Source organism: Falco rusticolus, chromosome 15 (genome assembly GCF_015220075.1).
Source record: "Falco rusticolus isolate bFalRus1 chromosome 15, bFalRus1.pri, whole genome shotgun sequence".
NCBI lineage: Eukaryota > Metazoa > Chordata > Aves > Falconiformes > Falconidae > Falco > Falco rusticolus.
This window is the reverse complement of record NC_051201.1, coordinates 17,432,504-17,451,112: the sequence shown is the minus strand read 5'-3', so window position 1 is coordinate 17,451,112 and position 18,609 is coordinate 17,432,504. Positions and strand designations below refer to the sequence as shown.

Genomic DNA, 18,609 nt, shown 5'->3' with positions numbered 1-18,609 from the left:
ATTCAGAAATATGCAAATAAGTAGAGATAGAAATCTGTTTGAGCAGCTGAACAAAGCAATCAAATTTTTCCCATTGAAAGTTTATTTAGCTTCACTGTGAGCATTTTTGAACAAAATTATAAACTGCCGTTAGTGAAATACTTCTTTTTATAGGGAAAAGGGGATTCTTTTTAAGTAGGACTATTTTTAATACTCTATGTTTTTCTGCCAGGTTTTATATTTTCAAAATAAAGCACATTGTAAATATTGAACAATACACAGATATATTTCCTAACAGTTTATAGTATGCTGCATATTCTGGGTGGGTTCCAAGCAGTAGTTAGTATAAATGATATGCCAATCAAAATTATTTTTGCAACTATAACCTGTTATAATGCAGTCTCTTATCTGAAGCGTCAACTTGATATAAGCCAGATCTTTTTTCTTAAGCTTTAACTCTTACATGTATAATTTCCCTTGTCCTGAACTAATCCTGCTTCTGGCCCATAAGCTTCTAGGTAGTGCACGACAGCAAAGCACAATTTATCTACTGGTTATATAAATCTTAATCATCACTGCTTCCATTAGGTCATATGCATTTTATTCCTTGGTCAGGTGTGGTTTTTGTGGATATCTGACGTACTTCGATGAGTAAATAAGGTTTGCAAATGTCCCGCATGTCCCTTCCAGGCCAGTTTTCTAATGACTCAGCTTCTGTGTAAAAGGTGGTTTTTCTTAAACAGTCCCCTGTAGCCAGCAAGGTGATTATTACTGAAAAATTGACTATTGCCATTGGTAAATAAAGGTGTGATTTCATAATGTGCCATGTTGGTCATTTTAGCTAGCTTAAGGGGCTCCTTCTGCCGCTCTTCATTCCTGCCCCAGATGAAAAAGAAACCGTAATTGCACTTTCCTCCCCAAATCCTAATGAGTTCAGTATTTCATTTTTGCAGTGGGACCTTAGAAACAATTGTATCAACATAAGCAAAGGGATACTGAATTAAAAAGCAAAAACCTAAACAAATAAGTAGGTGGAGGTTTGAAGCATGATGCATAATGAGATCTCCGGAACTTGTGGCCACTTGACAGCATGGCTGCAGGTGGCAGTGCCAACATCGTGACTTTGAGTCCCTGGAATGCCCATTGGTTTGATTCTCACTGCTGCTGATAGCTGAAATTGAATCCTGATGATGACCATTTTATGGAAGCTGGAGATGCTGGAAGTCTCCTTCGTTGTTGTTGATGATCATTCTAAGTGTTGACAACGCTGTTTAGATGACCCAGGAGCTTCTGGTGTGAGGAGAATGTGTGAAATTGCCATTTTTAGGTTCTGATAATAAAAAAAAAATCCGTTGATGAGGTTCAAGTGCTGTGATATTCACGAGCTGAACACCATTCTATCTCTCTCTGAAGGATCAGAGGTTGCTGAGGCAGCAGCACGGTTTGTGCTTCTGAGGGGATGAAGAGACCAGAAAGGGGCCTGACTTTCCCCAAATTTATGTTTACAGAGCAAGACGTATGAGGAGTGCACAGCAGAGAGAGAATTTGCATTTGAGAACGGTGAAGGGTTTATAGAGACTTGCCATATTCACAGAGATGGGGTAGTCTTTCAATTTAGTGTACATCTCTGTAAGGAATGTAATCAATATCTGCACCCTCGCTCGCTCTTTACTACCTTTTCATTTGTGCATGGTTAAGTATTACAACATGGCAGAAACTTTCTTCTTGTCTCAGAAGATGATATATTTATATGTTGACATGAAAATTGATAGCCCTTTTATTTTTTTATAGTAGCTAGTTTAGCTAAAGATGATATTCCAGTTACTGGAATATAGCACACAACCACCGCCACCATCTGAATCAAATGGTACAGCCTGATTTATGTTAGCACACAACCCTTCACCGTTCTTCTGCCTGGTAAGTACCACTGCAGATTGCTGGTCTTCCTAGGTGACTCTTACACAATTTATTGTTTGTATTTTGGTTTTATGAGCAATGCGGGGGTTTTGGCATATGTCTCTAGAAACGGAGGTGTTTCTTGTAACCAGTGGCTTGTATGTATGGTTGGATGAAGGTGTGATTGTAGCACTGGAAGAGATTCTTGAGTCACCTGTAATCTGTCGTTATTGGTTTCAGTGGTGGTAAGGAAGGTCTCGCATGGAGATGTTTGAAGGATCGTTGTGACATGTTACCCAGAATTTTCCATGGATGTATGTGAGCTTGGGTGTGGACAGCTGTTCCATGCTGTTGGGAAGGCAAAACCATAAGATTGTATAGGAGATGATGGCAAAAGACCTTTTTCTGTAGAACTACTAGTGGTCTGGAATTGTGAGATTTAAGTTAAATTTCGTATTCACTGTTACAAGCTGTCTGGTTTTTCAAAAAATAAAAAAATGACTATGTGACAGTTTATATAAATACGTATGCTTTGAATTGCTTCTAGATGCTCTCAAAATCATAGTTTACAAGATACTACAAACTTCTAAATCTTTTTTCTTTTAATTTTGAATAACTCCCCTTTGTTACGTGTTACTTTTTCCTCAAAGGTTATTTTCTTACCTTTTCTCATACCAGTTTTCAGTTTATCTTTTCCTTATCTATCAGATAAGCTGATTTCTGTTATCCTGCTCTGATAACTTTCTTCCACTCTTTCTGTGCTTCCTAGTACCCAGCACTTGTACATCATTTTATAACACTTGTATATAATTTTATTCCTCTCAAAACCAGACTATGTATATCAGGTTGGATGGGGCTTTGAGCAACCTGGTCTAATGGAAGGTGTCCCTGCCTATGGCAGTGGGGTTGGAATGAGGTGATCTTTAAGGTCCCTTCCAACACAACCCATTCTGTGGTGATGATTCTATGATATTTAACAACTCAGTTCTCCCATTAAAATACATATATATTTTTAATGTTGTTAACAAGTTTTGAAAATACCATTGAGCAACCTGGTTTTGATTTTTGAAGGAAATCTCTTTCACTGGAGAACTGTTGAAATAATTCCAGGGCAGATCAGGCAAGCAATTAAAGGCAAAACCATTATCTTAGGGATTGTTCAGTCTGGGGATTTTGAAATGTAAAAATCACTGGACAACAAAACGTTATCAGAAACAATTCTAAAAGCTTATACAAATGAAGAGAAAGTCCTGATTTATAATACCATTTCATTTTTACTGTGACCAATTAGTTATTTACCCACCCTTGGTTGGTATTTTCCTCTTTTGATGGCGAGAGAGCTGCCAGAACATTCCATGCTATTCCTCTGTTCCTGCCACCTTCGTTGTGTTCACACTAACAGTGTGCAGTGTCTCCCAATTCAGGTAGAAAAAATTACTGAGAAGTTTTATGGTAGAGCAGAATCTCCCCAGTTTTGCAGACAATGAAGCAACCAACCTTGTGGATTTCCTGTGATTTGTTCTTACTGTGAACATATAAAGCAATTTTCATGTTTCATACTCCCTTGCATGGTTTTGCATCATTTTACTTGCTCACCAGAACTGGACGTGGGATTAGTAGTTCTCAAATTTTACCCAACTTTGATATCACATAAAGATAGTCTGTGTCGTAAAACTTGGCTAAAGTTATGTGATCCGAAATATAATTTAGTGATGAGGCAGCTTTAGCCCTGGGCATTTGGAAAAAAACCCAAACTCCAAATATATAGGATTTTCTGAAAGTACACTGAGTCCAGGTCTTGCTTCTACTACACAAAGATTTCTGATCTCTGGGAAATTTTCTACTTAAAAGAGGGATGGAATGATAAGGTTCAAGGTGTCAAATAAAAATGCAAGAACTCCCAGTAGTTTGCAGCTAATTGTAGCAGGTAGCTGCCTGCCAGAAGCACACGGTTATGGTAGGATGTATTATTTGTTTCCATCAGGATGGTTTCTGTATAAAAAAGGCTGTCTTCAAGACACCTGAGGAAATATTTCTGTAGACCTGATCATGCCATCAGCTGGTAGGAAAACTTGAGTGCTACATGAGTATGAGCTTGTGACTTTTCCCGTTTGACCTCCAATTATTAACCTGTCTTGTAATTAACAGGTATTCCTAGGAATATCTTACATAGTTTCCAAACATTCAGACGAAGAGGTTCATGACAAGATTACAGCTAATTCATACATCTAATTTGAATTCATACTAAAGCTAAATCTGATTATTTAAATTCAACTAAGAAGTACTCAACTTCTCACACATCTTTGGCGTGAATAACCCAAGACTCAATTGTCTCAGTCCACTAAATTGGGAGAATGTTTTCAGAGCATGAGTTGTGAGCTGTGGAACAGCTTGGCAGCAGAAATGCCACTAGGATCTGATGTCTTTTATACTGCAAGAAAAGAAACTCAAGAATTTGCATGTATCAGAGCTCAGGCTTGCTTACATCAAGACATGAAGGGTAATACTTGATGCTTCAAGAGAGCTTTTATTACCATTTTTAGTCATATTTAAAAACATGGGGTTTTTTATGGCATCTGAAAATTATGAGGAGAAATTACATTACTCAAATGCCTGGTGTGCTTTTTAATATGCGTTTAATTTTAACACTAATTAGTTGTTTGTATTTTGAAATATCAGTGCTGAAGATCACCTGAAGACTTGAGAGGGCAGAGCTTTCATACAGCACTAGGTATTGCCAGCCCTGCATTTGATAGGCTATCGGTCAGGGTGCGTTTGAAATAATATTGTAAACAGAGCAACCAGATTCTTCTTAACTGGCATTAATTTGCCTAATATAAGATTTCAGTATTCTAACATGAGGATTTTCATGGTTGTTTTTTTTGTTTTGTTTTGTTTTTTATTACTGGGAGTGAAGGTTTTGAAATTTCCTTCATTTCACTCATCATAAATGGAATTTGCCGTGTACCCTTTGTGTGTCCTAAACTCTCAGCAGAACCTCAGGGGCTGCAATCAATATCAGAAGTAATTTCTGTGCCCACTTACAAGAAGAAATACAGTGACCCAATTAAGTGAAGAAAATGCTAGACTGTAGTAATGGATGAAAATGCAATTAAAGTAGGTTACTCACCTACAAAATAAAGTTTCTGCTGCCCAAAACGTTGCCTTTAGGTTGGAATGAAACAGTGGGAAGCTAAAGATAGATAAATTAAGCTTGATTAGTCTCAGTGGCATAAATTAGGAATACAAGCTAGCATCAGGGATTATTTCACTCTTAAATTTAAATCTTCTCTACTGTTATTGCAGAGCATTGCATCCAATTCAATCTTGCATGTTTAAATAAAGTTAGTTGTTGCTGAAGACTCTCCAGAGGCCTCTCTGCTGTGGGATTTGTAATCCAGGCCCAACTAAAAATAGTGGAGAAATCCTCCAGGTTTAAGGTCGATGGAACATAAAGAGACAGCAGGAAACAATGCATTATGTGCCTGTTTCCAAAATGCGTCTATAATCTATATTATATTGGCACGCAGAATTTTTCTAAATTGGAGAACATTTTCACCTGAGGAAAATACCCAATTCTCGTGCCTGTCAGTCATCTCACACAACTCCTGCTTTTGCAAGGAGAGTGTATGAATTCCTTGAGCCTCACCAGTGCTTCCCTCGTGGAAGGGCATTGCTTACTGCATGCTGCGGCTTAGAGCTTTGGTTGAGGGTGGCCATCACAGACTCTGGTGCTAGAGTCGGTGTCCTGCTGGGTGGCTTTCCTCTGTTTCTCATGGATGTGTGTGTAATGAGAGTGGAGTTACGTCCTACAGGCTGGCTTTGCAAGAGACCGCGTGCTTCGTACGGCCTGCCATGTGGTGAAGTAGAGTTAGTATAGATCTTAAAGAAATGCTATTTTTTCTATTTGATTATGATTAGTATTTCTAAAGTGGAAAGTATTTAATTTCAGAAAAAATCACAGGCACCCACAGTATCAACCTGTCTGAGAGTTGGGATATTTAAGATTTTATGCATGTACTGATTTTAGCCTGAAAGTGTCTTGACTGATCCTCCATTATGATTATTATAAAATGTCTACATCTGCTTCACCCTTTCTCTATCAATTTTATATTTAAAACTTGATATAATTTGCTAGTGTAGTAGAGCTGAATCATAGTCTAGAATGGAATTTACAATTTTCACTGGAGTGAGTGAAATTTGATATAAGATTCTAAGAAAAGCTACTTACAGCCCAATTGCAGTATAATCACATCACTTTAAATTTGTGTGAGAAAATGTTGCAGTAATCTTGAATATAGTGATATAAAACTATTTCTTGGGATTCTTAGAATAAAATGCTCTCATTATGTTAAGAAATGCTTAGATTCAATGCTTAGACAGTTTATATAAAATAAAGGGGGGATGTTGGAAATTATTAACACCTTGGTTGTATGAACTTAATGCCTTGGAGAGGAATGTGAAACAGAAATGTTCATATGGCAAAACCAGTTCCGTATTTATGCATTTCCCCCTAAAAAAGCTATAAAAATTTTCCTTATAGCAGTTAAAAATAAATGGTTGGGGCTAAAAGGATACTCGGATAGAGGTGTAGGGTTGTCTAATACCCCTGCTGAGGGGGCGCTGAAGAAGGACCCTTAATAGTGACCTTGGTGTGTTATGGCAGGAGGTGGCATGGGGCTGCTCTCTCATGGGACCTTGCTGGCTTTCAGGTCTCATGTGTGCTGGAGGGCTCCGGTCACCGAGCAGGGCATGGGCCTGCAGCCTCCAGTCATGGCACCAGGAGCTGGCATCGGTGTGCCTGTCGCAACCCGGAGGCGCGTGGGAAGGTAGATTGGAGGGGCGGCCCCAGAATCGGGTCCACAGGTTTGCTTTGGGTCTTTCTTGCAAGTTATCTTGCAGTACCACGTGTTGAGGCCATTCTGAGAGGCTGCTGGTCTTCTTCCATTTGGAAAATGTCATGGAGAATAGAGACATTTCCACCCTCTTACAGGGCCACAGAAAGGGAGCAATTGTGCTTTACCCTTTCTTCAGTTCGTTAGAGCAGTTGTGGAAAAAAGCATCATTTAATCGCCATCTGTCCTCTGATGTCATCAGAAATAAGATCCTATGTGTAATGTGAGCTGTTCAGAGAAATGTAACTCATAAAATACGTACATTGAATGGATGCTGTGAACTGCGTATTTGAGAAGACCTTTCTCATCTGAAATTCAAATTGCTACAAAGTTCTAGAAAAATATATATAAATAAGAGACTTAGCCGTATAAGTTCTTTCTCCATTTTAGCAGTATATTCCTTCCATGACGTACATGTCTAATCTGGTTTATTCCAGCAACAAGTACGAGCTCATGAGAGCGATCACAAAAATCATTTTGTGATTCATCACCACAAACGTCTCTGGGTTAGAAAGCAAAGAAAGAAAACATGTTCTTTAAATATTTGTATATTTTTAAACAAATGCTTAAATCACACTGGCCTCTCCTTGGCTTTGCTACTGAATGGGTTTATCTTAACACTGGGACTCTTCCTGTATTTTAAGTTTCAGGCAACAACAGGGTGCAGTGATACTCAAAACTCTTTGAAGTAACATCTGTAGATCTTGTAGAATCTTTTTTATGTAAAACTTAGTGGGTTGATCTGAGTTTGGTATTTGTATTAGCCTTGTCCAGAGGAAAAGTAGCCTTGGTGTATGTAGGTGTGTGCAGAGGTCTGCCCAGAATCCATGTTTGATTCTCCGTTTTACTGCCTTTGAAGGCAGTGTGGGCAGAATGGAGAACCCATTCTCGTCTACAAAGAGCCAAAATGGTAAATTGAGACTCTTTGAACATGTGACAGCAAGGTATTTGCTATGTTTGTCTTGGAGAGAACTGTCAAGATTCAGACTAATTATATAACACCTTAATCTTGTATAAAAATTAGGACCAGGACTGCACTTTGGACCACCTTTTACTATTTATGCATTTAAATGTGGAACAAGTAGCATTAAAAAAATGGTATGTATTGAATTGCCTTGACCATAGTCAACAGAATAATAATGCTGTGCATATTCATATAAAGTTCTTGCATATAAAAACTTTTGTAGGCTGTATCCTTCTTAAGAGATCTGAAAATGTCTAACATGAGACCATTAAATATTCCTTTCATTTCTGTTCCTAACGCTTGTGCGGTATCACACTTTGCAAAATATCATTCAGTTACTGGGTTTGGCCGTGGAATTCACTGAAGAAGTTCATATTAAAGAGTTTGGCTGGAATCTGAGAGATTAAGTCAGTGCTTTTTATTGTTATTGTCGAAGTTTTTTATTTGCTGGCTGAAAGCTTTTAAAGTAACTGCAAATGTTTTCATTCTAATTGCTTTCCTAAAACTTTTAAATCTGTACTGTCTGCAAACAGTGTGTCTGATGGAGGTTTGAGGATATATGAATGAATTTTTCTTTACCATCTCGCTCAAGTATTTTATCCCACTGAGATCTTTTTGGCTCTAAGCAAAAAGTAGAGAATGTGTGTATATGTATATACACGCATAGATAGACACATGTATATGAACATATACATAACAATTAGGGTGGCAGATGCTGAAGACTCAAAAATTGGAACCTAAATGGTCCCCTGAATTAAAGGCTTTTCAGTTTTTAAATATCAAAAGGTTGTCAAATGTATGACTGTACAGATACTTATGTACAGATTCAATAATTAATGAACCTCTAATGAGATTATTCATTTGCCTAAAATTCAGCTTTGGAGATGTGACTGCAAAACCGGGTACTTAGCTACATTCATTTTTACACGTTGTGCTCCTGTCTGTTGTTGGCTAGCTGTTCATCAGCGATGTGTTCTTAAGCTAATGAAGCTTTCTGGTGTGAAATCCCCTATAGAAACTCCTTTTGTTTTCAGTGGGGTCTGCATTTCCTCCTGGTTATTGCAGGATCCTCTTATGATGTGTTAGAGAATCTTGATGTGGAAGAAGCAGGGAGATTTAATTGTGTAGTAAGTTCTGGTGGCCAAAGTCACCGAGGCTAACACTGCTCAGGCAGTTTTTCACATGTACGTGAAGTTCTTTCCTATAAAATTTGTAGGCAGAACCTAGCAGGAAATAAAGCTGCTTCCAGATGTTATTTGCTGAAAATAAGAATAATACTGTAATATGTCTCAAAAAGCTGATTTCTATTGCACTATCCTTTAATAACCATTATAAATTTGCTGTAAGAACATGAATGGAAAGGTTGAAAAACTTGACATATATAATGAAAAACTTGACATATATAATACATGCTGCCTGGTGGTCCAGTACTTCATGAAATTCTTCAAAAATTTTACCTTTTGCTGACAAAAGCATTGTCTCTGTGCGTGTATCCATACCCTGGTGCGCACACATGTAGTGGTTTGATCTTTGATGTAACCGCGATACCTTATCTGCTGACTCTGTTTGGTCAGAGGCTGCCCCAAATGGCCCAACCACATCTCCTTCATACTCAGCGGCTCAGTCCTTAACCTCCAGTAGCTGCATCTTGTCTATGGTAAATAATACTTCTTGCGTTTGGCAGTGCCTGCTCCTTCTTTCAACACGTTAGCGTGCTGCCAGAGGAATACAGACATTTCAGTGGGTGGCCACGTAGCGTCAAAATTGAAGGTACCATTTTGCATGCGCTCTGAGATAAAATTACTTCTTTATTTACGAAGTTGTAAAATATGCTTCATTCACTTAGGATGGTACAAATCCCCAACATTTTAAGTGGTATTGTATCCGTGAAGTAGCTGCTAAAATCTGCCTCGTTGTTTCTAGTAGTAAAAATAAAACAGAAAACTTGTATTTTGTAAAACAATATGAATACCACCTACTGCTTCTGAAGGATTGAAACTGTCGTGAAGGACTTTCTTTTCCAGAAAAGAACACTCTGCTCCTGCTATGAACACATCACGCTTAAAAGTAAAGCCGCTACAGAGATTAACTGGATATCCATCTAGAACAGAAATGACCGGAGAATTCTTGCCTGTTATTTTTATGTTGTTCATTGAGAAAATAAATTGTGTTTCCTGATGAGAAAAAAAATAATATTTAACTTAATACATCTGGGGAGGACACTGCTGTTCATAGATGGTGATAGTTGATACTATTTTAAAGAAAAAAAAGACAACACCCACCTTTCTCCCAACCCTCCTCCCACTCCATCTACTTCTGTTGCCAGAGTAATTTTAGTGTATATTGTTTTGTTTGGAGTAATCAGGCTGAAGTAGCATTAGTCCAGCTCTCATCTTTTAATTACAGACAGTTTATTGTCTGTGCTGTCCCACTTTCTGCATGGTTCCCCACCAGCCAGCTAGACTTAGCAATCTCCATTAATTTAATTTGGCATTTCATTCAATCAGGCAGGCTGTGAACATGATGAATTTTTTTAAAAAAAAAAAAATAACACAATGCTCATTTTTAATTGATGTCCTTATCAGACATTGTATTTGCCGGAGCTGTAATTATTGGTCAGGCTGCAAAATCAAATCTGCCCAAATGCAGTGAAGATGTTCTGCAGTGAAATTATTAAGATACAGTAGTTAGACCTGCAAAGTAATTTAGTTTTGGTCTGTAATTACATCTTTTGGGATCGTTATCTTTCTTTTTACTCATAAGGATAGTGTAACCTCAGAGGAATTAATTAGCCAAATATGAAGATAGAAATGAGATCCTTGCCATAATATATATTTGTGCAAGTAGATATTATTCTACATAAAAAAAATATGAGCAAGCTTACACCATAAAATAATGATTTTATTAATGGCCATATTTTTAAAAATATGTTTCTAATTTTATTGCAGGAATACTGGAAATGTGATCAGTTGAGGCTGCCATTTTCCATAAGCAATAAATTGGCATCAGAAGTGATAGAATTTGGATGTGTAACTATCTAAAATACATATGTGAGTGGATATGTAGTGCTGTGACAGAGCTGGTTCTGTGGATAGGAGCCCAGCATCAAGCCAGTGAGATTTTTGTCTGGAGATAATATCCCGAGAGAAACTTAAATGTGTATTTTGACTAAACAGTAACCAATAATTATGAAAGGTCTGTTAGTGTTGTGATAACTCAGCCTGAATTCTGGTTTGCAGTAAGGGTTGGGATATGGCTTTCTTTAAAAAAGGGTGTGTGTGGATTGTGTAATAACTTATTTTTTTTATTCTTTCTCTTATTTATGATATGTAGTCTTTGAGTACAGAATTACAGTCATTCCTGTTAAGCAAAATTTAAAGTCTCAGGATTAGTTATGAGAAGATGATAAAATGTGTTTCATTCCTGTTCCTATTTTGTTTGACTTTTTCATTTGGGACATTTATTCACATTCTGTGGTTTTGGTGGTATTCCCTAACCCTTCCAATAGTTTTCATCCTTGTGGTTGCACTATTAAATTAAGCAGAAATGTTATAAAAAGTATTATTTAGAACATCTAATGTATTAGCCTGAGGAATCTAGTTTTAATGTTGAGCATAAAAATACTAGTATTTAAAAATTTCAGTTTTGTTCCATTGAGATGCTCAGATAAAAGTCTGGTTCCTCTATGTCTGGTTTTAAAATAAGTATTTCTGTATTTGCTCTTTTTAGGAAATGAATAATGGCTGTGAGTTCTAATGTTTTTCAAGTTAGAGTTGCACCATGATTGAGTGGATTTAAAGACTGAAATGTAGACAGTTGCAATAAATACGAATGACTGAATGTTGTAAGTGAAATAATTTCTCCATTAAAATCCGTTGCAACATTCCCATTAACTTTTATAGGTTCAAAATGGTATTCTCTGTGTCCATAACGCCTTCAAAATCAGTTATTTGCTTTATTTTCTACGTTTTTTTTTTAATGTTATGGTTGTGTCGCGTAAACTCTTTTGCTTGTTTTATTTCTTGCTGTGCCTTTTGACTCATCACAGTTGCAAAAGTGGAGCCCAGACAGGAGTCACTATTTAACCTTTTGAGATTTTCTGAAGTTTGGTGGGGTTTTTTTGTTTGTTTGGTTTTTTGTGGGTTTTTTTGTTTTTTTTCCCCAGTAAGAATTCAGACTCTGTGGACATTTAATCACTGATCTTTTTTATCCCAGACTGCCCAGGTTTTCTGTGATGTTCATCATATCAGACTTCTTTCTTAAAACTACTGTTCAGTAGCCGGAGCTTTCATGACCAACCAATTTTTAAGCTCTGGTGAGTGCAAAGGGGAGCCTGAAAATGCAAGCAGCGTTGTGCGGTGCTGACTTAGGGTGGCTGATCCCTTGATTTGCAAACAGGTATCGTAACGTCTGGCCTAGGAGGTTTGGTCTTTGAAAACTTGCCGTTTGTACAAGTGGGGCAGCAATACAATTTTTGTATCCCTGGTCCTGGGCAGGAGTTGGTTTGGTCTTCACGAGGGCGTGTGTTGGGAAGGAGTAGAGGGCGTGAATTTTCCCTTAGCATTGCAAATACACACCCTTCCTAGAAAAGATGAACAAGACTAGGTGTTGGGCTCTAGGTTTGGTAGTCAAAGCTAAAAGAAGAGCTTCAACAAGCTATTTAAGAAAGAATCGATTTTCTTGACGTTCTTTATATGAGGTATTAGTAAGCAAGCATCCAGTCTCTCTTGTTACAGTCTCTATGTCGATTCCAACAGATTTCAGCGGGGCCAAGATTCAAGTGCCCTTGTAGTATAAAAGGCTGAACTGTCGTAGTTTTAATGCACTGATTTGCATGAAGAATCAAAACTGTGATTCATAACAAGTTCAGAAGAGGTTTTGTTTGCCTGCAGTCCATTTACTGAAATTGGCATATGCCTGCAGTGTCCATGGGTTTGCTGTGGCAGTAGGTTATGGTACTTACGCTTAATATATTTATCAAAACCTGAGATGGCGTTTGAACTCCTGAGATCAAAGGAAACAAGTAGTAGTTTGTAAAGCAGTGGTATGTGTTGCCAGTGAAAAGATTTTATTCTTTCATTGGTACGGAGCAAGGGTGCTCTGAGATCTTTAGATTCAAAAGTTTATGCAAAACCTCAGTAATTGCTATGGCTAGGTCATTTGCGAAGCATCCCAACACCACCACAAAACACAAAAATAACTGGACTAGGTGCTGCTCTCTGTCCCAGGGAAACCCAGCAGGGGGGACCCCTCAGGAGTATACCTGGGCAGACCAAATTGCTGGATGTCGCCTTTCTTTTGAGTGCCTGCTGTCAACTACAGCAATGCTCTGAGATGTTTGTGAGGGGTCTGAGCAAGGGATCCTTTAGAAAATAATTGGAGAAATTCGAGAAAATAATTTGGAAAATAAATGGAGAAACTGTTGACTGCAACAAGAGTTATTTCACAAATAACATCTTTCCCAAATTATTTTACTAAAATAGACAAGAACCCCTTGTTCTATTTAGAATGATTTATAACTGTTCCCAGCTGATCACAAAGTGTTTCTAAATTAAAAGCCATTAATTATAGCCTTATATAGATACAAAGATATGCAAGAAGTGCTTTGTAATTCCAGCTCTGCACTTCAGGTGAGAGCTTTTTAAATTACTTGGACCGTTGGAGCCACCTGCTTGACTAAATGCTGAGGGCCCTGTGTTTCAGTACTCATCAGTGCATTGCAGTGTTAACATTGTTACTGATTTTTCTCATTTCTCCAGGGCAAATACTAATTAATGGATACAATTCACAGCTGATTAGCTGTAGTTTCTTCAGTAATTACATTCGCAGACTAACTGTTCAGAAGAGGATTTCTAACCCAGTTCTTATTTCACTCTAAGCTTAATTTGTTTTTTGAATTGTTTAGGTCCTTAAGATAATAACCATTTTATTTTCTTTTGTTGTTATTGGTACCATTAGATAATAAGGAAGTTTAATCTTAGAAGTACTCACTGATAATTGTTGCGTGCCTTCAATGGATTTCTAACTCAGAGACAAAAAAATAAATTTAAATATTTTTTAGTTACCATCCATTCCAACAGGAGCCTAAATATGCTGGGTTCTGACCTCAGTGCCCGAGTCACACACGACAGATAGGGTCTTAAATGCGGTAGCCCAAGAACAGAACGTATCTAAGGATATGTACTTGTAACTTTTAGCTTTGACTTTCCTCGTTACATCATTTCCTTCCACAGTCCTAATAAAACGGAAAATTATGTTGTCACTTTCCTTATTGTCTTACTTAAATAAACCAAAAAGGAAGAGAACCACTTGGCAACCGGAACAGCAGTAGCTGTGGCATAAGGAATACACGTAGATCAAAACAATGTAGAATTTTACTCCTCAAGGTAAAAATCAGCTACATTTCCATTTTGAGGCACTGGAGCCCCTAGGATGCTAAGCTCATTAAAATAGGATGGGGTTTGCTCCCACTTATTTATCCAATGTTGGAGCTATACTTGCCTATTGTACCTTTGCACTTAGGTAAAATTTGAAAGCTTGATTATCATTATTTATTTAAATTTTTTTTTGTTACAGTAGAAAGAACAGCTCTATTGAAGACGTTTGAGTTTTTAATATAAATACTTCTTAGTTTGCCACTAACCGAGATGAAAAAAATCTATCCTGTTGATCTCACTGTTGCGCTGAAGTACCATGTCTTTGTGCAACAAATCTGCACACACGTATCCTTATGTGCCAAAACAGTAATTTGAATGTGCAATTTTATTTGAATTTTTTAATCTCCAAAAATGGGTGACATCTGGGCTTTTAAAAATGGATGACATTGCTTGAGTATCTGCATAGCTGGGGATAACAGAGTTTTAATAGCTATGAGGCAGCCTACATATTGTGTTTAGACCTCGGTTGCTTAACATGTGATATAGGTTGAAAGATTCAGCATGTTAAGTACACAAATGGAATTTCATACTTCAGAAAGAGGGATCTCATCTCATATTCCTTCTTCCGCATGATTGTTTTCTGATTTTGTTGATGTCCTCTTTCGTCAATCAGACAATTCATCAGGTACACGAGACTCAGTTCTTTGTGTCCGTCTTCCTTCTTGCATCCTCTATCACTATAGTTTCCTCCCTTTTTTTCTTTTCTTTTTTTTTTTTTTTTTTTTTTTTGTTTTTCCTCCTTTTGATTTTTGGTCTTATTTTCAGAAATGGATTTTGGAGTTTTCAGGGAAAGAGCCTTTCTTGAAAGGATCGCTCTGGCCCCTCCACTGCTCTAGGATGCTGGAGGAACCTGGGGAGAGTCAAGGTCTGAAACACTTCCCTGCTACAAACAGTCTTGCACCAAGTACTGCAGGAGAATTGAGCTGGAGCAAAGTGGTTTTCCTTTCTGGATAGGGTCAGCCGCTCGGAAAGCACAACGGCCTTTCCTGCTTGGAAAGAAGAGTCTGTGCAAGTGCATCGTTACCCATCCTCATGCACTTGTTGCAGAGCTTATGCTGGTGGTGTTTGCTGTTGTGGTTTGGCAGGGGGGCCGGTCGGCTGAGACAAAACAAAGCCTTCCTGAAAAATTTGCTGTACGGAACTTGAAAATGGGAGTTAAGGGAAGAATGTGGCTTTAGCAGCAATGACGTGGCAGGGCATTGCAGGGACAGCACAGGGACATTTCTCTGATTTGCTACTCTTACGTTGCAGCGTGCACTGTGCCTGATAATAGAAATGGGAAAATGTGAAGGCTTGTGATTTAGTTTTTAGTGGTAGCGGTGTAACAGGCATGGTGTCTGTTCCTTGAAGCAAAAGCAAAGGTGTCTGCCTGTGCAGGGACCACCCGCAGAAAGAGTTACCAGGCTACCTGCTTTTTGGAAGTGCCGTTTGAAGGAATAAGGCTCACTAATGAACCAATTAACCAAATGCTGATAATCTTTCAATTCTATGCTCAGTCTGTAAAAGCAAAAGTACTTGTCGTCTTCAACAAATGTTCAGAGTTGAGAATATGGAGGAAATGACTCTGTGGCATCCGGGAGGATCATTTCAGATCGCTCCTGTGTGAGGGGAGATGCACCTCGGCAGGAGCAGGTGGGTGCTCAGCCCCCTCCACCCCAGGTAGATCTCAAGGTCTCAGTGTGATAGTTTCTCTGATTTGCAAAGTCTTCTGGTGTTAATATCCACTGGGGGTGTGGGAGCTCAGCTGGAATGAAAGATAGACAAAGGGGAATGCTTGGCTTTTTAATTTTGTGGAAAGAATGGGATTTTAAGAACAATGCTGCAGATTCTCCTTCTTCCCCTTATTGACCTTCATCTCTTTAAAACCAGGTCTACTTGGAATAGTAATATGCCAGCTACTTCTAGCTGCAGCAATCCTCTGGATCAGGATCATCTGCAGAAATATTGTAATGTGTGCCAGGAAAGATGTAGTAGAGTCGAAATATCTTTTTGGGAGAATATTCTCTTTCTAATGGACACTTAATTTCCAAAGTCACCTCTAGGTCTGTGGGGTGGCTTTGCTACATGGACAAAGAAATTTGAAGAGATACGCTTGGATATCTACCATGTACAGACCTGGGGGTGCAGAGTATGTAACAACAACAATAATAATAATAATGTTGACTCCAGTCTAGTACTGACTTCAAAGGACATCTGCAAAGTTACATCTTATCTGTTTGTTGTTTTGTTTTTGTTAGGGTTTTTTCAACTTTTTCTATGCCAGTGAGGGGGTAAAGAAAAGTTTGTTGTGGCATACATTAAAATCCAAATATTTATTTTTCTTTCAGTTTGGAAACAATAACAACTACATGAACATGGCAGAGGCAAATAATGCGTTTCTTGCTGCAAATGAGGTAGATGTTTTTCTTTTTTATCTATGCTCATGTTCTGCTGTTTGCTGTGATAATTTAACAGACTTTGAATGGATGAAGAGTGAAGTGCCGAATTTCTGTGTGTTTTATGGAGCACAAAATAAAGACTTTAATGAGAAAGAAAATAACCTGACAGCTCTCCATTACTAGTCAATTTAGCTGTCCATAAGGCTGTTACTTACATAGCATGTCAATAGAAACAAATCTGCTTTGTGTATGAAAAAAATTATAAACAGAAGGAAACAAATAAAAGGCACAGTAGGTGTACATTTTGAAAGCAAGCTTAGTAATAGTCATTACTAGCTAATACACTGATTTCTGTTATAGATATAAACGTTTTAATTTGGGTTCTTAATACTCATGTAAGCTAGAAAACAAAAACCAGCTTTGTTGCAGGAGGTGTATGTGTTGCATGAAGGAAACTTCTGACCAGGATCAAGAACAAACCCATGGCCGAGCTGGTGGAGGCTGGCTGGGCTGCGGAGCCTGGTGTATTTGATCCCTGCCTTTGAGAATGGAAACAGGAGGAAAGTATGGCAGCTACCGTCACCGTGTGTTTGTTACAGTGGCCCTGCCATACAGCCAGTTAACAGACTGTCAGCCTGCTAATACCAACCCCAGCTCCAGGCACAAACACTTATTGCTAAAACCCCACAGCGCTAAAAACCTTTATTCCAAAGGGAAGGATGGAAAGTGTAAGATGCACCGCCTAGTCACGTGCATAGCAATACGGAGAACAAAACCTGATGGTTTGTATAGGGCGCATGCCATAAATATCTTCCCAACATGAGGAAAGGTTAGAAAACTGGGCAGCCTTGATTGTACATGTTGTAAGTGGTGATGCAGTCGCAGATGTTCTTGTGCACTTTAAAAAAAAAAAAAAAATCCATCTCAGAGAAAATAGGCAGAAAGGTATAACAATAAATATGAAGGTTAGAATTAAGAGTCGTATTTTATAAATCATTTATACAGTGGTCACCATCTCTTTTTACCCAGCAAGACTGCTTAGATAAGGGAATATTGTTTGGCACTAGCTCCAGTGTTATTTGTGATAATGAACACAAACCCCATCTGTAATGACAACATGATGTTTCTTTCTGTAGAATTTCTTTCCTACATTTGAATCAAACATTGATGAAAGCTCTGCTGCCAGCAGCTGTTCAGAGACAATTTAATTCCAGCTGTGATAATTCACCGTGTCAGACATTGGCTGTTATATGTTGATACAACAGTTCTCCAGATTTGCATTTTTATCAAAAGGAACAAATGTTTTAAACATTTCAGTACAGATGGCATTTAAACATGCACACATTTTTTTTTTTAAATGTGTAAGATATTAACTTTTCAAATATTTATAACTTTGAAAAATGTGATTGTTAATATAAATCCCACAAATGTTATACCATCTTTTGGTCATAACAGCACCTTTCTGCAATCCCAAATTGCATAGTATTCAGGCTCTTTTTACAGACTGAATAGCCCAGTGATTTGGATTTAAGACTACTTCACTCTGGGGCTTGCTTTCTTCTTAGATTACATCTATTTTATCTTCAGTCTTAGGTCCCTTATATGTTTTTACAAAAAGATATATACATGTTTGGATAAGTTATATTGTGAGAATTAAATTCACATTTAAAAAAATGTGAAGGTTTCCATCAGTTTACTCTCCCTTTTGTAGCAAGCTATAAGTATGAAGACAAATGCTACTTTTCTAAGTAAAATATTGTATTATTATCTAGCTGTGTTATATATTTATACAGCTGTCCTAGAGTTATTCTGTTAGATGGGGAAAAAAAGACCCAGTTCTTATAATTACTACTATCTCATGAATATGTCAAGTAAAGAGAGGTTCAAATGTACTATAATAATACTGATTTCAGTGAACCCTTTTGCTTGAACAAGGAATAAAAATATGATTAAGTGTTAGCGTTCGCATTAAAGCGTGAACCTAACTTTACAATTACTGCATTACAATGTATTTAATTACAGTGTTTTTACATTAACATGAATGCAGCTTTCTCGCTGTG

General features: G+C 37.8%; 1 protein-coding gene across 3 annotated transcripts in view; it reads left to right on the top strand.

Moving 5' to 3' along the window:
- TOX3 (TOX high mobility group box family member 3) overlaps positions 1-18,609 on the top strand; it is an 82,327-nt gene that overhangs the window by 40,847 nt on the left and 22,871 nt on the right. For all 3 annotated transcript variants that reach the window (XM_037409260.1, XM_037409259.1, XM_037409261.1), the window contains exon 2: positions 16,499-16,564. In XM_037409260.1, coding sequence (XP_037265157.1) covers positions 16,499-16,564 — 66 coding nt within the window. The remainder of the gene's footprint in view (positions 1-16,498; positions 16,565-18,609) is intronic.